Here is an 18130-nt window from a genome sequence, read left to right as displayed (position 1 = left end):
TTCAGTTTACTAGGAGTCCAATTTTAACAGATACTCTGTATAGCTACAAGTACTGATCCTGAGCTATTTTATTAAACAATGAGTTTGCAATACTTCTAGTCTTTCTTATACACACAGAAAAGGTAATTCCAAATGAAGATTAACTTGATTTCTGGAACAGCAGCATGATATGCTTTTCACTTTTTATGAACAACCTCTTTGTAAAATTATGTGCAGTAACTAGACCAATGTGACTGTAATTGCTATACCTCCCTGAATACAACATTTTAATATTTTAATGTCTTTGTTTTCGTTCTCTCTTTGTACAACAAAAGAATCTATACAGTGTGTGAGGTATATCCCACTTGCTTTATCCCAGTCTACAGTATTTTTCATTTTCACTGAATGTCCGCTCAAGTGATGTAGACTCTGCAAATACTGTTCCTCCTGTCTTCTTTATATGCAAATGAACAGTAAATATTCAGATTGATTACTTTAGCATACTATGTCGCTTTTCACAGTGTAAATTGATCCCAATTACTGTTCTTAGGTAAACTCACAATGAGCACGACTAGAGCAAATTAATTATTTTAACTGTTGGTTTGCAATAGGCAAATCCTGGATACCCAGGACTACCTAAACGAGTCCATCTCTCTGTCTCCTCGTGCATTCAGGAAGCACTAGATGGCAGTACATCAGTTGTTTAAATGTGATTTTAATTAATGAGCTGTAACCGTTTCCTTCTGAGAAAGGGGTGTGTTGGCTGATTGACAACATTGCTGTTAGAGTGGGAATTTGATGGAGGAGAATTACACAGACTTTGATGGGCTTGCGTGTAATAGGTACCTTACAGTTATTATCTATGAAGAAAATGTCTTCATTTTCAAGAAAACAATGTTCTGACAAGTTAAACAAGTATGACAGAACAGAACAATAAAAAAAAGTCTTTTCTACACTCTTATAAAGTAAAATAATCAGGAAAAAACTCCAATGACTGCTTATTATGTATTGTTTGCTAAAAATGAAATGTTGCAAGTAAGTAAATTTTCTTCTGGTGTAGGCTGTACACAAATATGGTACATAACTTATTTCAGTAGTGTATAATTCTGTGTTAAGGGTGAAACTCCTCATCAGCTTTCCACACTGCTGATTGGGATGGTCCAGCTTTTCCCGAGACATCCTTGCTGCAGGTTTCTGCTGCTACCTTTGCACCATGGCTAAGTGGTAACATGGCAACAAGGTGAAATCTGGTAATTTTTGATGGGCTTTCTCCTGGTTCAGTGAATGGAACCCATTCAGTATAGAGACCTGATTGCCTTATCCAGTGTACAAGAAGCAACACAAGTCTGCAGGTATGAGAGCAGGAGTCACTCCATCTCTTTCACAGTCATCTCAGGAATACAATCTATGTGAAATGCAAACCTTTGCAGCATGGGGCCTCAGAACTACTCAACAAGATATCTACTTGGTATTTTTGTAGTTTGCAGTACAAATATGAATCATGGCTATGGCCTACATTTGCTTCCCTTTGTAATTCTTACTTCAGCTAGGACTTCCTTTTGGAAACTGTAATCTAGAAGGAGCACAGCACTGACCACAGGGACCTGGCTTCTCCATCAAGTAGAATTCAAAAGTGTCATACCATTTGCTTTTATGTGGCCTTATTTTCTAGAAATAGGATCAGAGTACTTAAAAGTCTGTTTACTAGACTGTATGTCAAATCAAGTCCTTTTAGAAATTACACTATATCTGGTTTTGAACACTGAAAAAACAGTTCATTGTTACTAATTTTCATCATCATCATTATAAGGTCCATGAATTTTACAGAATAAATCTTATCCCTTCACCTATTTTAATTAAGCATGTGTCATTCTTAGTGCTCCAGCAATAGTTCACACAGGAAAAAAAATGCTAGAGAAGACTAAACATTTTAATCCATACTTAATTGTATTTCACTCATTTTGGTCACAGTACAATTTCTCTTTGATAGCAGCTGCTTTGCTAGTCCTTATTTCACAATCCCAATTTACATGTTTTATTTTTCTCTCTCTGCCTACTCTCCAGTACATATTCGTCTGCAATCTGGTCCCTTTCTCAGTCTGCTGCATGCGCTTTCTTGCATTTCCTTTTCACATTACTTTTCAGTGTAATTCTTCTCAACTGCATTGATGTCCTTATCTCAATGGTTCTCTGAAACTTTAAATATTCCATGCTTCTGAAGCAAGAAAAAGGAGTCTCTTCCACTAGAGTGAGGCCTTTTAAAATTAGGCAATGCTGGATTAATGCTGATATTAGTGCTAGTGTCTTAGACAAAAGAATGTAGTAGTAGCTAGTGTCTGTGTGGAACTCAAGTCCTGCCATGAATTCCACCAAGGTCCTTGTAGATTTGTTAAGATATAGGGGCCTGGGCTGCATAAAGGTCTGCTGCTGGATGATTATGTTATTGAGGGTGAAATGCATGGGGGAAAAAAAAGTGTGTGTGCCCTCATGTATTTTGGATAAATGCTTATTTATCTTTACATAGATTTCGTGCATAATTTACTCACAACTGAATTCGGTAGGATACAAATATAATGGATAATCTAAAAGCTAACAAAGTGAAGAAGCACATTGTTTTTCTGTTTGAAGCAATAGGAGTACAGAGAGGTACTTAAGTATTCAGTTCTAGCGCCCTTCCCTTCCTCTTCCCTGTTCATGAAAAGAATCCCAGCCTCAGCAGCATGTCCTCATAAGCATTCTACCCAAATCCTTCAGAAGTTATGACTTCTAATACCTTAAAGAAGAACAAATGTTCTTACCACCTTATTTTCTGTCCTTTTTTGGAGATGTCTTCCTAACCTATATTTGTCAATTAAAAGTAAGAACCTACATCAGTGTCCTCTATGGCTAAACCTAAACCAGATTTCTTCTAACGTGACCATGTCAGCATAGAGCATGATCCCTTAAACATGCTAATAAACCACCACATATGTATGCAGTCACATTGACTTTTACCAGGATTAGTTATTCTATTTGTAGGACCATATAACTTGTGGGACTATCTTTTTAGCAAGCAGAGCTCTGCTAGCATAACTTCATTTTCACTGGATGCAATTCACTGATGGATAGTATCGGAGTTTCTGTATCAGTAAAGTATTTCTAGTGTCAATAGAGTTGAAGAACTGTGTGATCCTAAGTAAGCATTGGCCACATTCCTTTGTAAATCACTAAAACAAGTGGGAAAGTGCTAAGAATTATTACAGGGACAGCCTGAAACATGACAGGGAATTTTCTCAGTAAATGCAGTAATTTGAATTGCTGCAGCATAAACAAAAATGACAGCTGTTTCATCATAGATAAGATATATAGCCCATTTCCTTTCAAAACTACATACATACACCCACAGACATATATAAATAAGTTTTTTCTCTGAAAGTTCTTCTCTAAGAAGAGGTATTGGATCAAGCAGAATCCCATAAAAATCTAGGCATTGTATTTAAAGGATGTGTTTTCTCATGGTTAGAGATATAAGTTGTTTTGCCATAACCACATAATGTATTTTGGATGAAGTAGTTTTTGCTTCGATTCCTCTTGAAATTACTGAATTACAAAGACATAATTTTCAGGAAAAAAAATTGAACTTTGCCCTATTTGTTTCTTTCTGATGCTCTGCATCACAGAAATTAACTGAACTAATGTTGAATATTTGGCTCTGAAGCCAAAACAATACTGCAAGAAAATGAGAGAAGTCACAGGTTGGCAATGTTTAATGTTAAGAATAAACGTTTGTACTGGTTTTGGCCGAAGTAGAGTTAATTTTCTTCACTGTGATTGGCATGGGCCCATGTTTTGGATTTGCGCTGAACAGACTTGATAATGTAGAGATGTTCTTGTTATTGCTGAGCAGGGCTTACACAGAGCCAAGGCCATTTCTGCTTTTTTTATGGCCAAGCTGGCGAGGAAGTTGAGGGTACGTGGGAGCTTGGGAGGAGACACAGCCAGGACAGGGGACCCCAACTGACCAAAAGGACATTCCCCCACCATGTGACGTCATGCTCAGCATACAAACTGGGGAGAAGAAGGAGGAAGAGGAAGATATTTGGAGGGATGGTGTTTGTCTGCCCAAGTAACCCTTACATGTGATGGCGCGCTGCTCTCCTGGAGGATGAGCCAAGGCTCTGCTCTCCTGCATGGCTGAATACCTGCCTGCCCACGGGAAGAAGTGATTTAATTCCTTGACTTGCTTTGCTTGTGTGTGCAACTTCTGCTTTCCCTGTTAAACTGTCTTAATCTCAACCCACAAATTCTCTACCTTTTAGCTTTCTGATTTTGTCCCCAGTCCTACTGTTGGGGGAGTGAGCAAGTGGCTGCCTGGGGTGTGGCTGCTGACTGGGGTTACACAACAACAACATTGCTAAACAGTCCTGCCGTGTTAGCATGGAGCAGAATCTGCAGGATCTGCAGAATCTGCAGCTGCCTACCTACTTGCAGGATCTATATGCAAAGAGTGTACAGAGCCCCTCAGCTTCCAGAGCAGCTCACAAGTTTACAATAGTCTAGTGTGGACCCTTAAACACAACACAGTAGAATTCACTTAGGGCTTATGGATCAGTAGAAGTTGGGATCCTTGTCTTACAAAGTGATGTGTCCAGGAGTTTACTATAAATTACAGAAATTTGGAAGTGTGATGTGACACTCATCATCCACTCTCAGATCCACGCAGGCCACATCTGCTTATGAACTCAGACCTCAGACATGCTATGCTACGTGGAGCCAGCTGAATTTTAAACCTCCATTTCAGAAAGCATTATTTCTGGCTGGCTTCTTTGGAGCAGACTTCCCTGCAAGCAGGTTCTGTTGTGTATTTAAATCTTTAGCAAGTACCTTGTCTTCTCCAATACAACCCAGAGGCAAATTTAGTTGCCTCTTGAGAAGAGACAAATTCAGTAGTTACAAACCACAGACTTCATAAAAACAGGCACTGCCAACTGTGATTATTTAATTTAGAAAAACCTCCAGTGGTAACCCATTGAAAAAAATTTTGAAGTGTTCCCAAATCAAGCATCACTGTAGTTAAAGAAGATTGGTAAACTGAGAAAACTAAAATGGCGTTTTCCTAGTGAAGAGTATTATTGGAAATTAGCAAAAATGAAAATAACAGATTAAAATACATTTAGTTTTAATAGCCAGTGATTTTATTAGAAACACTGGTGAAGGCTTTCAGTATCCATCCATAACAAGTCTTCACCCAAAACACTCCTGCCATTTTGTTTTGTGTCTTACTTGAAATATGCTGCCCTCAAACTTGTCTCACTCTTAGAAAAATAGTGCTGGTCAGTTATTAGTAGATTTATTAGTTTAGAGATACTATTCCAATTTAAAATCTTTTACTCAGTGAAGAAGCATTTTAATTTTACACACACAATCAGATTTAAATATCTGAATTGTGTTCAGCCTGCTAAATCCATTTTCCACTACCTGATCTTCAAAGATTTGGAAGCAATTTACAGAGGTTTAAATACAGTAAATTCTTCTCTAGTGCCCCAAGTCAGAAGTTGCTAAATGTAGTTTTACTCATTACTTCAATTAGTGTTGTTTACAAAGACACGTTTGAAATAGATGCCTGTTCGTTTTTCTTTTTGCCATTTTGCATCACAGAGGCTACTTCAGCAAACATTGAAACACAACTCAAGTACTCAATGATCAACGTCAGCAATGTTTGCAAAACACGGGAGGCCAGCTGTGTTGAGCGGCAGTGCTCCTGCTGGACTTGATTAAATAAAAGGCTGTGACATTCAGCAGGTCACAGCGAACTGGACCCCGTTCAACTCCTCCGTCCCGACGCACTTCTGCTCTTCCCTTCGGCCGCTGCTCGAGCAGAAGCCACCTGCACGACTGGTGTCGGGTCAGCTCCTTGGCTGGCCTGCCAAGATGCCCATGTCCCTCATGGAGTGCACCTGCTGGTGGATTTTCTCACTGAGGAGACCTGGGACTGCTTTCATTTTTTAATTTTTTTCCCCGTGGGACAGAGCACTTGTGTGTCCCCACGCGAGTGCCCCACGCCATCCTCGCTGGTGCTGAGGACACGCTGACCCGGGCGCTCCGCGGGACGTGTCGCTGCGCAGGGCAGCTCCGGATGTCGCTCTCCAGCTTGCCCTGAGCCACCGCTTCCCTGGGAAGCGGGAGACTCGTACTTGGGCGCTAGACCCCGGCTCATCCCACTCGGAGGCCACGCTTTTTTCAGCAAGGGCAGCGGCGTCTCAGTCCCCTCTGCCTAAAGCCCCTGGGCCGAGGCTGTCCCACCTCCAGGGCGGAAGGCTCCGGCGAGGCGGCCCCTGCCCACCGCGGGTACCGGCGCCCCGGCCACCACCGCGGCAGGGACCGCGCGGGTCGGGCCGGGCCGGGCCGGGCCCCACGCCGCCGCGCCTGCGCAGAGCGGCCCGTCCCCGCCGCGCCCTCCCGCGGGCGGGCACCCGGAAGCCGCAGCGCCGGCGGCTCCCGGCGGCGGCTCGGCCGGGCGGGCGCAGCCGCTCCCCGCACCAGCGGCGGGGCAGCGCAGCTGGCATGGTGCTGGCGGCAGCTCGCCGCGCCCGCGTTGCACGGAGGAAGCCCGAGCGGAGCCGCGATGGAGATGCTGCTGCCGCCCGTGTGAGTGCGGCGGCGGCGGCGGCGGCGGCGGCGGCGGTGGGGCGGGCGGGGAGGCAGCCGGGCGCCCGGAGCCCGCCGGGATGGCGGTGCGGAGCGGAGCGCTGTGCGGTCCGTGGGCTGGGGCGGCGGGTCGGGCCCGGCGGCGCAGCAGCGAGCGGAGATACCGCGGCGCTCCGCAGCCCGGCCGGCCGCGCCGGGGCCCCTCGCGGGGAGCGGTGCCTGCGCATGGGGGACGCTCGGAACCGGCAGCGGGGCAGCGCCGGCGGGAGGGTCGTGTCGGCGACCTGATGGCGGAACCGGTGCCCGGCTGGCCGGCTCTCCCCTGGCCAGCGCGGCCGCCCGGCGCTCGGAGATGCCCGGTTGTGGCGCTGCGGGTGCCGGCCGCGGGCACCGTGCGGCGGGGCAGCGGGCGCGGGGCTCCCGCGGGCGGCCAGCGCCGCCGGCACCCCCGCCCCGCCGCCTTCCCGTGTGCCTTCCAGCTTGTGGGGACAGGCGGGCTTTTTCTCCCTCCTCCCCCTCACTCCTTCTGCTTCCTCCATATGTGGTCCCAAATTACTCCTTGTTTGACTCAGCAGTCGTGCTTATCTCGCTGCTGGTTTTCTGGTTATTTAGTTAAGCATCTTTTTTAGTGGCAGTGCCCGAGCGATGCACTCCAGGCAACCATCTCCAGCTGCACCTCAGCTGGCCTCCTCAGTCCTTTCACAGGCTCCGGTTCAGTGCTACTTCATCCTGTGCCTTCGGGAGGTAGATTTCAGGCATGCTGTGCGTGAGGTTCTTGAGAACAAACTGAAGGAAACCCTTGCAGACAGCTCTGACCCAGCTGGTGAAATGGTACGAGAGACCCCAGTACTTCAGGCAGACTGGCACTTCCCAAAACAGAAGGAGTATGATGGTTTTGTAGGGTTCATTACCTTAAAACAAAGTCACCCTTTGTGACAAACTAATGAAACTTCAGCGAATTAATTTACGCTTCATGTGAACTCCTCCATCTAATCCAGGTTGCTTGACAGCTGTTTATGCACAACTCGATCACTTTTTTTTCCTTGCATGGCTGTATTTGATGTGCACATGGCCTGTATATGTATGCAGGTAAATAGACAGTATCTGATGCATTGCTTTGGGATGTAGAAAGTTGCAGTGAAAGTGTTCTATCTTGAACTTGATAGATCAGTGGTATAATTAAAAGCTGGATCTCTTCCTTATAGGCCTTTGGTGTTTTGAATGTTTTCTGCAGTCATTGATTTCTGTCTGTAATTTTCTGGAATTCTGATCACAACATATGTCATATAATGTAGAAAAGTAATCTTCTGTCTAAAGGAGTTTGCTAGATAGAATGCCGTTTTTTTTTTTTTTTTTTTTTACCTCTATGAAGTAGCATATATTTGTGCTGAATAGCATGTAACTTGTTTGGGGCTTTTTTTGATTGATGCAGAATTCCTGACTGCAATTTGTCATTTTTCAGTAATGAATTGTATACTTTTCAAAATTGCACATGGAACTTTTAATTCATATCAAGTTTCATGGTATGCTGTAGTAAGTTGGTAGTAGTTAGAGTTCTGTGGATGGATGTTACTTGGTTAATTTTATGGAAACTTTTTACATTCCTTTGTTGATTGATGCAATTTTGTATTGCTTTGCTCTAAAATTTTGTAGCTAGTTTTGGGATAATAAAAAATAAAGCCAGCTACTTGGCTTTGCGCTATTGTAGTGCACAGAACTTAGAGTTCTAGGTTAAAATCTTAAATTATTGTTGGATTTTCCCTTTAAGTTTATTAGACGTGCCCAATTAAAAAGTTTCAGGTATAGTAGAAGAGAGGTTGCAATTATGTGAGTCACTGAATATGTTCAGTTTGAGTGTGCTTACCTAATGCTGGTAAGGCTGAATTTTCATTTGCAATCAGATTGTTGATGTACCAGGGTTTGTGGCCCCATCAAATGACTTCTCAGTGCCTTTGCTTATTTCCAGGTTAGAGGTTTAGGAATACAGTTACAATACTGTAGAATCAAGCATCACTGATGCTAAGCATTTTCTAAGTGCTACAGCAACACAGTTTGCTTTGTAAGAACAACATTGTGACTGTAAACAGGAAACTCCTTGATGATTTGGCTTGGCATGAAAAGTCCACTTGCTGTTTGCACAGTCCAAGTGACTGAGGAGTGTATATGATAATTTTTCTACAGAAGTTAGGGTCTGTAGAACTTGGGTATTTCTTACAGAAAGAATGAATTGTAGCTAGAGGTAATGATTTTTCACACTGCCTAGTTTTTCTCTTGCTGTTTGGAGTGGGGTTTTGAGAGTAACAAAAATTAAGAGGCTGGTCACTTATGTACATTTTGGTTTTCAAAACATTGAGTGAATCTACAGAAGTACACAATTTTTCTGTCACCCGTGTCTTATGCTGTGTTTAGGGAAAGCCTGGATAATTACAGTAGTAATTTTGTGGTCTTCCTGTCAGAGAGGAGAACTAGGAACTGTGTGAAACAGTAACTGAGGTTCTGGTAGAAGGGCAGAGAGGAGCTCTTACCTGACAGGCAGTGAAGGCAGTAAGAGACTGGGGTGATGGTTGCTGCATTCTGCCATTTATCTATATGGTCACTGGGTGAAAAGTTCCCAAAACTCTAATTCTACCCTCACTTCAGAGCTTATTGGAAATATTCTAGACTATTTCTCCACTAAATAAAATAATATTCACAAAACCAGAAAACATCTTCATGTTTTCTTTAGTGTGGATTATTGTTAGCCTCTGACAATGTCACTAGTATTAGTCACCAACTTGCTACTTCCATGGGAATTCTACCTATTCCTCTACACCTTTGGTAATAGGGAAACTAAAGTTGCTTGGAGTAAAGAAGTTTCAAGTACAAATCTTCTTCTTCTCCCCAAGATGAAGGTGAACAAAATAAGAAGTGACAGCACTGGAGATTAGACAGAAGTATTAACTTTATTTTTTTCCTCTTTCTTTCCAGATGTACCAAACTTTGCCATCAGAAGCCCTTGGATCTGAAAGAAGATAACACCGAAATTCACTGTCCTATTACAGTAAATCCATGGCACATGAAGAAAGCTTTTAAAGTTATGAATGAATTAAGAAGGTATGACTTCACTGTATACACCTGCCTGGAGTCCAAAGTTCATTTTTGCTTTCATTTCCATTTGTTAAGTTAATAATAATAGTTTCTTTATTAAGAACATGCAATTTCAGAAGTATAGCTGAGGAGAAGGATTAAATATACAATGAAGTGATAACTGAATGATAACCATGTGATGATAGCTGTAATGTATGCAGTATGTTTTTGCACCTTATAAGTTAGTCAGAACTAGTTTTATGAGACTTGAAAAATACTTACAGGTTGTACTTAAGGAGTTACAGCTACTGATCCTCTCTTGTACGTAGTTGATCCTGGATAGACAAAAAGTGACTCTGGTTGAGCCTTAGGCTCTTTGTGTGCCTGTTGTTGATTTTTGTGGTAGGCTGTGAACCAGAAAAATGTTAAAATTTTCTAGTCTAGAGACAGAGGTCACAGTATAAACCACCTGACTGTACATGTTTTTAGTTATCATTTGCTTGCCCCCTGGGAGAAATTGATGAACTCGCAAATAAAATGTTGAAAGTAACTTTTCTCAATGAAGTTTTGTAAGACTCTGAGGCATAATACCATCAGTTTCAGTGAAACTGGGAGGCTGGTGCTGATGGTGTTCTTAGCATCCATATTGATTTATATTTTAAATATGAGTAGGTGAAGTGATGTTGAAAACTGTGACAGCTGGTAATTAGAGCTCACAACTGAGCTCTGGAAATCAGGACTCACAGCTATCACTGATAGTAATTTAGCGCTATAACTTAGGGCAACAATAGAGAAATTAAATAAATAAAAATACTTCTCTAGCAGAGACAGTACTGGAGGCTGTGAAAATCCTGTAGTTCTTTGTTATTTTTCATATAAAATTAAAAATTGGAGAGACTTCACCAGAAAGAAACACAGCAACTGATACCTTTTTAAAGTATGCCTCTGCCTTTGACCTTTGCTGTAAATCTTCAAAACTGTGTGCTGGATAGACAGACACTTGTTGCTTCACCTAATTTATGCCCTTGGCTTTTTCAAGTGTCCCAATAGCCAGATGCAACGTCTCAAGGAGCATAACAGAGCCTGGCTAGAGCCAGTAGCAATTACTTCCTAAGGATGAGCAAGAGTTTACATGGATGAAGTTTCCCAGAATTAATCTTAACAATCGTTTTGCAAGTTAGAAACCTTACCTGCATTTTGCTGTGTTGCAAGTAAAAGGTTCACCATCTTCCAGCAGAGTGCATTTATGAAGCCCATGGATTATTTTCAGAATATACTTTAGTTTCCATGGTTACCTAAATTCAAATTGCTGTAGAAGCAATTTGAGCAATTTTGGCTTGCATGTATAAATACTTAAAGTTTGAAGAGGAGCTGTGCCATATAACCTTAACTATAAAGGTAATGCAACAATATTTACAATTTAAAATTACAAATATTACCATCTTAAAATTGTACTGAGTACAGCTTTTAAGATGGTAAGTGGTAATTAGATAAAATTATAAACATTTCTAGTTCCATTCATTTGTTTGAAATAATAAACAGAAAATCTTAAAAATGTTTCAGACTTCATTGCTTTAAATAAAGATCTAATATTAATCCAGTAAATTATATTTTTGATTTAGAAACATCTTTAAAAATGTAGTGAATCTCAGTGCTTTTCGTGAGTGTAGCACAAACAGGTATTAACAGAGGTATACTCTCCAGAAAGTTAATAGCTAGTGAAAAAATCATTTGCTTAAGCATCTAAATACATTTGATATTGAATGCTTAAGTCTGTGTGTTTATCTTAAATTTTTGGCTGCTGTCAGGTTGTCTGGCTCTAGTAGCTTGTTAATGAGTTTTGTCCTTCGTATTTTTTGTAATTTCATTGCTCAGCATCACCTCAACACTCAGTAGAAAGCTCATTAGGAAAGTGAATTAGTTCTTGACATATGACAAAATTACACTCTGATGCCTGTCTTTTCACTTTATTATAATTTGCTTTTATCACAAAGGAATTTGATGTTACCTGTATTTATAAAAATTCTCATTCTTACAATCAAGACTTTATCAAAACCTTTTGAAAATGGGGTTAATGAAGATTGTCTGTGTATGAACCAATGAAGAATAGCCTGCAAGCTGGTAAACAGTTGCTCAGTTATTCTTAAATGCATACTTACTTAACCCCCTTTTTCTCATTTTCTATATTATGATGGTATATCCCACACAATTCTGTTCATTCAGTCACTCTATATAAGCAAATTGGTACAGTACCACTTCAGAACACAACCTTTTCTAAAATAAATTGATGTGCCCTCATGAAATGAAGGTGCTGAGTTGCTGTGGAAGCCACAAGATGCTTGCAGCAGAGTACATGATGAAGTTTTTAAGCTTGTTTCTTCAGTAGTTTCTTTAGCTTGTCAGCTCTGTAGTAACTCAGGGCATACTCATTCTCCTGATGCAGTTACAGACTAGAGGTGTTACTATGTCTATGTATGTGCAATGTAATTAGTAATCCTAGCTGTGGATTGGTGTTATTCTGTTGCTTCTGGCTTCATTGTTATCTTTAGTATTTCTGTACAACTAAGTATAAAACTTTTTGTTCTTGTTGTCAGGATAAGTGCAGGTGTCTGATAAAGCTGGGCATCTGATGCCCTTTTATGTGTAGCTTTCTGTTTCCATTTTTTTAATAATAAAATGTAATGGTTGTTTCAAGATCCTCTGAATTGTGTGTTTCATCTGGTACAGTCATTACCTTACATAGTACATGTTATTTGATAATAACCATATTGAAAGCTAAACTTATGAGATTTACATATTTGCTGTAGGTATTAAGAGTTGAAAGCAGAAAAATAATGTTATGCCAGGATTGCAATATAACCCCAAAGGTTAGCTGTGGCCACCAAATTTTTTGACGTATGACCTTTGCAAAGCCACCTTGAGTCTGGGCTCATCAAAGTTGGATGATTGCAGAACTGAGAGATCACAGAGTTTTCTTTTGGATTGAGGTGAATATCTGAGCAGCTTGGCTGAGAGCTCTAGTTCTGTCAAAGCAAAATGCAGCTTACCTGACTTTGCCACAACTCAGTGTGGTAGTTGCAAACTATCTAAAAATCTTAATTATGCAATCAGGAATGGTAAAAATTTATCTTTTTGAAGGTACTGAGGATAGAAATCATTGGATTAAGTGTACAGCTCTAGCTCCATCCCTAAGGAGTATGTTCTGTTAAGTCATACTTTTCCTTCTTCCCTCTGTTGCTGTAAGTTGGAGTTTTGTGGATTCCATACTACCTCCACAGGGACAGTGCTAGCATGAACAGGAAATAAGAGGTGACTGTAACTATGTCTATTTAGATGCTGTGAAGTTGCAGCCTATTGGTGTTGTGTGTTTTCTCTTTTTTCTCCCTCTCCTCTTTCAGTCTAGAAAATTGGATTATAAAGAGTACACATGTTAGGGGTTTAAGTGGAAAAGGTATAGCCAGTAGCTGTAAACTGCATTTAGAAACACCTGTGGTAGGAATGGTTATAAATGAGATGTTACTTTTTTGCAACTGAACAGGGAGGAAATATCTTACAGTCACAAAAGACAAGCATACAAATGCATGTAATGAAGATACAAAATGAAGTTAACCATAATAAATTCTAAACTTTTCAGACTGGAAAAAATAATTGCTATTGTGTGTATGGGCTAAATATGAACAATGCTTGGAAAACAGTGACTATAGAGAAGATTGAGTAATGGATTTGTACAATTAAGTAGACGTAAGTTTCCAGTGTAATGTGACACAGGCATCTCAGTTGAAGTTTGGATTCTTTGTTGTCTGTAAAGCCTTGTTTCTTATGTAGTTTTTTTAGTGCTTGTATATATTAAATTCTGTTTTTTCTATCATAGTTGTTCAAAGGGGCCCAGACTTCCAGAGAGAATGTTTATAAATTGGGCTGATACAAATTATGGTTATTCAATGCAGAAAACTTCTGTGCAATGAATCACAATTCAGTTGTTTGATTTTTAAATAGCTTTGTGTACCCAAGCACCATCCGTAATCTGATTGAGTAGCGGCCATGTGGTTGTGTAACACATTTGAAAACAATGCTTCATCACCATTGTCTGCCTGCCTTTTTTGATGGCATGGGAAAAGAAATTGTGTATGATATCATATATACTTTTCTGTTGTAGTTCACTTATGTGAAATTGCCTTCTCTGATATTTCTAAATAGTCAAAACTTGCTGTGTGATGTGACGATAGTAGCTGAAGACATGGAAATTGCAGCGCATAGAGTTGTGTTAGCGGCCTGCAGCCCCTACTTCCATGCCATGTTTACAGGTACCAAATGTTTCAATACTTACTATGTTGTAATCCAGTCTAACTGTGTAAAGAATAAAATTTCATGACTTTTGCTTTTTAGGATCTAATTTGATTTTTAGATAAGCCAATAGGACCATTTGGGATTCCTAATGATTTTTTTTTTTTGCAGTCTAAGGACGTACTGTCAACGTAGCCTTTGTTAGTATGATGAATGCTTTAAAAAGTCTCCTTAATTAAAAAACAAATTAGATGTTAAGTAAGCCAGCGATAGTCAAGTTGTTATACCCTTTAAGCCTCTAGTAATCTCACTTGTCCAAACGAAGGTTAAAATAACTTACATGTGAATTTTGGAGTAAATTATGTCCTTTAACAACTACTGCTCCTACATTCTTCAGCCCATGAGTGCTCTAGGCTGTTAGCAGATATGAAAGATTTCTGTGGCTTTGGCAGCCTACAGCTGGAGTGCATGTTTCAGTATTTTTAGGGTGATTCTCCATGACATAGGTACTCTGCATCATTGCCACTACTTCTCTGTACAGGCTTGATTCTACTTCTGCTCACTCCATGCTGGCTAAGTGAGTCCTCTGCTTTCTTGCTAGAGCAGGAATGCTGAGGGCTTGCAAGGCTAAGATAGGTTCAGGTTCATAGGAGCCTCCAGCTGAAATTCCCGTGCTGTGGGTTTAATTCCATCATGATTATAAATCACATTGAAATAATGTGAAATTCAGTGCCAAAGTAAGAATGCTACTAAATGCATATTAAAATTAACTCCTGAGGTTTTGTCTGTTCATTCTCACATCTTGTGCCAGCTTTGTAGTTAATGTTAACTGTCTGAAATTAAAAGATTTCTCTGAAATCCATTGCTTCTGACCACCAACTCAGATGGAGGTAGAAATGTGACTCTTGGCCTGCCCATATGCAAACAGATTGGTGTTTTAATAATTTAATTGTATGCAACAAGATGGATGAAATTTGAAATTCTGTTGTGTTCTGGGGAAGCAGCTGATCATTCTTGATTTTATAGGCAAATATTTTGACATATTCAAGGCCAGAAGTGGAGTAACTTCTACAAGAATGCTTTAAAGTTGCTTTTAAAATTAAATATCTCTTCCTCAAGCAGTTCTTTAAGTTTTCATTTGTGGTTGAGGCAAACATTGTGGGTGACTGATAAATTCTTTCTTAATTTTTACTGCTGTCTATAAAAATAGAATAAAAAAAGCTGCTTCTGCAGTTCCTTTTTATCACCTTAGTAGCAGAGAAATGCAAGCCTCTTATGTTAGTTCTGTATTAAAGACTGTTGTTGACTATCACATTGCAAATACTCTTTACTCAGTGTATAGCTTTTTATTATGTCTTCTGTGGTTGAGACATTTCTGCTTGCCCTGACTACCCTTTCTTTGAAGAAGTTTATTACCCATTCAGAGTGCCAGTGCAGCAGTGTCTGTAGCTGCTCTCCAGAAGAATTACTGAAATCTTCTCTTCCCTTTTAAATTTTTTACTTGTTTTGTGTTTTTAAATGTAGGTGTTCTTTGGCCCCAGTGGTGCAGGAGGTGGGAACACTCACCTGAGTGATGGGTGTGAAGTGTTTAACTAATGTATCTGTGGTGAGGTTTGTGTAGTTGGTGAGCCAAATAGGTGGGAGCTTAAATAGTTCAGCTATGGCTTTAAGAATTATCAGCAGATTTTACACTAGGCTTATAAGTTGCTTACAGCACGGCCCAGCTGTCGTATTGGTGCATTTCAGGCATTCTCCATGCAAAAATTCCTGAATTTCATTGTGATTGTTCTCTCCATGAAGCCTAGATTCCACACTACTTAGGTGGATTTTTATTCTCATCCAGTAATCTGCAAGTTCAAATAAGCAAATTTGATCCCTTAACCAGCCACAACCAAAGGGAGAAGTATCTTCTATCCAGAATAAAACACAGACTGAAATACAGTGAAAAAATTGCACTGTTCTGCTTTAGGGTTACTTTTTGATTAGAAATTACAAGTTTATATTTAGACATGTGTTTGCAGGTTGATTCCATCATTCTCTGAGTTATTAAATATTACTACAGTGCAGGTTGGGATAGAAATATGATTTAAATCTACTTAAATGTTTAGAGGAATTGATTATAAAGCATCAGAAAAGAGACTCTTCAGTGGCTCTAGGGCCTGACTTCAGATAAAGGTGACCTCGGTTTAATTTTCTTTTCTATGATGGCAGTCATCCTTAGGGATTTACCTGCTCTCTTCACTTCCATTTTCAATTTGTAAAATTCTTGGGTAATAAAAAAATAGAAGAAGAAAAAGGCCTTCTTTGCATTACTTTGTGAGGAACCATGTAAGCTTTTTAGGTAGCCCCTTTGTATCTTTGTAGCCCCTTAGTATCTTCAACTCATCTGATGCTTTGCTGCTGCTGCTTGGGAGGTTGCATCAGCTCAGTGCTTTCTTTCTGTTCATCATATGCTTTCCTGTCATTAAGAACTCTGTGGAGACATGGTGGTGTTGCTTCCCAGTCATAAACTGAGTTCTTCAGCAGGTTGAATTCTAGATTGAGACTGCCTGCTGAGTGCATCTCTAGTTTGCTCTATATGATCTATCAAACAGTTACGGGTTGATCTAGAATTGTAGTAAGATTGCATATCTGGTTCTCATGAAAGTTGGAAGCAAGTATTTTTGGGGTTATTTTGTTTTGTTTCTTGTTCGGGGTTTTTTATTTTAATATTCTGGGCTTAGTTTTTAAACAGAGAAGGTGCCTACCTATGACTCTAAAAGCCTTGACACAAAATCTGAAAACAAATTTAATGTGCTTGCAGAATATCAAAATCTGTTCTCCCACACACACAATTTTCCCAGAGGACCACCTCCTCAGCAGCTTGCATAATAAATAAATTGCAGCTTACATGCTCTGAAGATCAATAGGTTTAATCTGTGTCAAACTAGAAGTAGAAACTTGGAATACAGGGCCCTGCAGGGAACGTACTGCAGTCAAACTTCAAAGGTGTAGGGGAATGTTTCAGAAGTGCAGGTGAAAGGAGAAAGTTCTGTGGGGGCTGGATTTTGCTGGTTTTTATGTCTTTTGAACTTCCTGCCACTTAAAGGGTTGATTTGCAATGCCGTTCTTTACCCTTCAGCTCAAAAAACGGTATGGTACCATGAATAATGGTAACAGATTTCTCAGTGGTGATCCCTTTGCTGAAAGCACTGGGTAACATGCATTGTTTGACACTAACCCTGGAGACCAGAGGGTAACAAACAATGAAAATATGTATGACTTCATAAGAAAACATCAGCAATGGTTAGCATGTTCTTGTTCACTTCTCCATCCTGTCTGCTTTTCTTGTTGTATACATTAAATTTATTATATCACCAATACCCTTATCTCTAAATATAGGCCTATGCCTAAGGGAAAGAAATTATATCCAACATAGAAGAATAAGAAACTAACATATTCAGAGATTGGGATATACTCTTCCAAAGTGAAATTTTATATATCTTCCAACATCGCTTTTGTAGTTCATGTTTTGTTTCTCAGTGAAAGTCAGTGCAAGAGGGTTTAAAGGTCTGAGATGACCTGATCTGGAAGTCATGAAGAAGGCTATAGTCATTACTTCAAAATATATATTTGGATAATTATTTCAGCCATAAAGAAAATATTGCACTTTGAGAAACATCATATTTTGGAAGGTGGAAGATACTTTGCAGGCCTTTCTGTGAAGATCAGTTGTGGCATATGGCCAACATGTCAGCCTCCACAAAATGAGATCCAACAAGTTTTCCCTTGCTTACCATTTTATCTTAGCTTGAGCTGTTAAATTGGATCTGCAAAAGAGGTGAAATCACTAAGGGAATAATAAGTAGGCAAGCAAAGAAATATGTATGTTAATTCTTCTGTGGGGATATAACTTTTCTTATTTATATACATTTACTCCAGACTGTGTTTGGTATGCTCCTTCAATTAAGAAGTTAATAAAGCTAGAGTATTTTAATATCTTGCTTTCACAGCAAAATGTTTTGTATGCATTTGAAGTGTCATATTTAGGTCTGATAACAATATTTTCCTGATCCTGTACATTGGAAAAAATAGGTCATCTGCACTAAAAGTATTAACCCAGGTAGCATTTGCATGATGTTAACAACAAAATCACAAAATCTTCCTTCCTCACTGAAGGAAGGAAGGAAAGAAA

General features: G+C 40.0%; 1 protein-coding gene across 4 annotated transcripts in view; it reads left to right on the top strand.

Annotated features, from left to right (window-relative positions):
- The first annotated feature begins 6415 nt into the window (after positions 1 to 6415).
- The window catches only part of KLHL2 (kelch like family member 2), a 54007-nt gene continuing 42292 nt past the window's right edge, over positions 6416 to 18130 (top strand). For 2 of the 4 annotated variants that reach the window (XR_010998086.1, XM_068187152.1), the window contains exons 1-3: positions 6416 to 6606; positions 9574 to 9699; positions 13870 to 13976. Coding sequence is in view for 2 of the 4 variants with exons in the window: in XM_068187152.1 (XP_068043253.1) it covers positions 6584 to 6606; positions 9574 to 9699; positions 13870 to 13976 (256 nt within the window). In the remaining 2 variants the exon portion in view is untranslated. Of the gene's footprint in view, positions 6607 to 9573; positions 9700 to 13869; positions 13977 to 18130 lie in introns of those variants that run through there. The other 2 variants (XM_068187150.1, XM_068187153.1) reach the window with 2 other exon arrangements.

Source organism: Anomalospiza imberbis, chromosome 4, assembly GCF_031753505.1.
Source record: "Anomalospiza imberbis isolate Cuckoo-Finch-1a 21T00152 chromosome 4, ASM3175350v1, whole genome shotgun sequence".
Taxonomy (NCBI): Eukaryota; Metazoa; Chordata; class Aves; order Passeriformes; family Viduidae; genus Anomalospiza; species Anomalospiza imberbis.
Note: the sequence above shows the minus strand (reverse complement) of the source record. Positions and strands in the feature narration are given on the sequence as shown.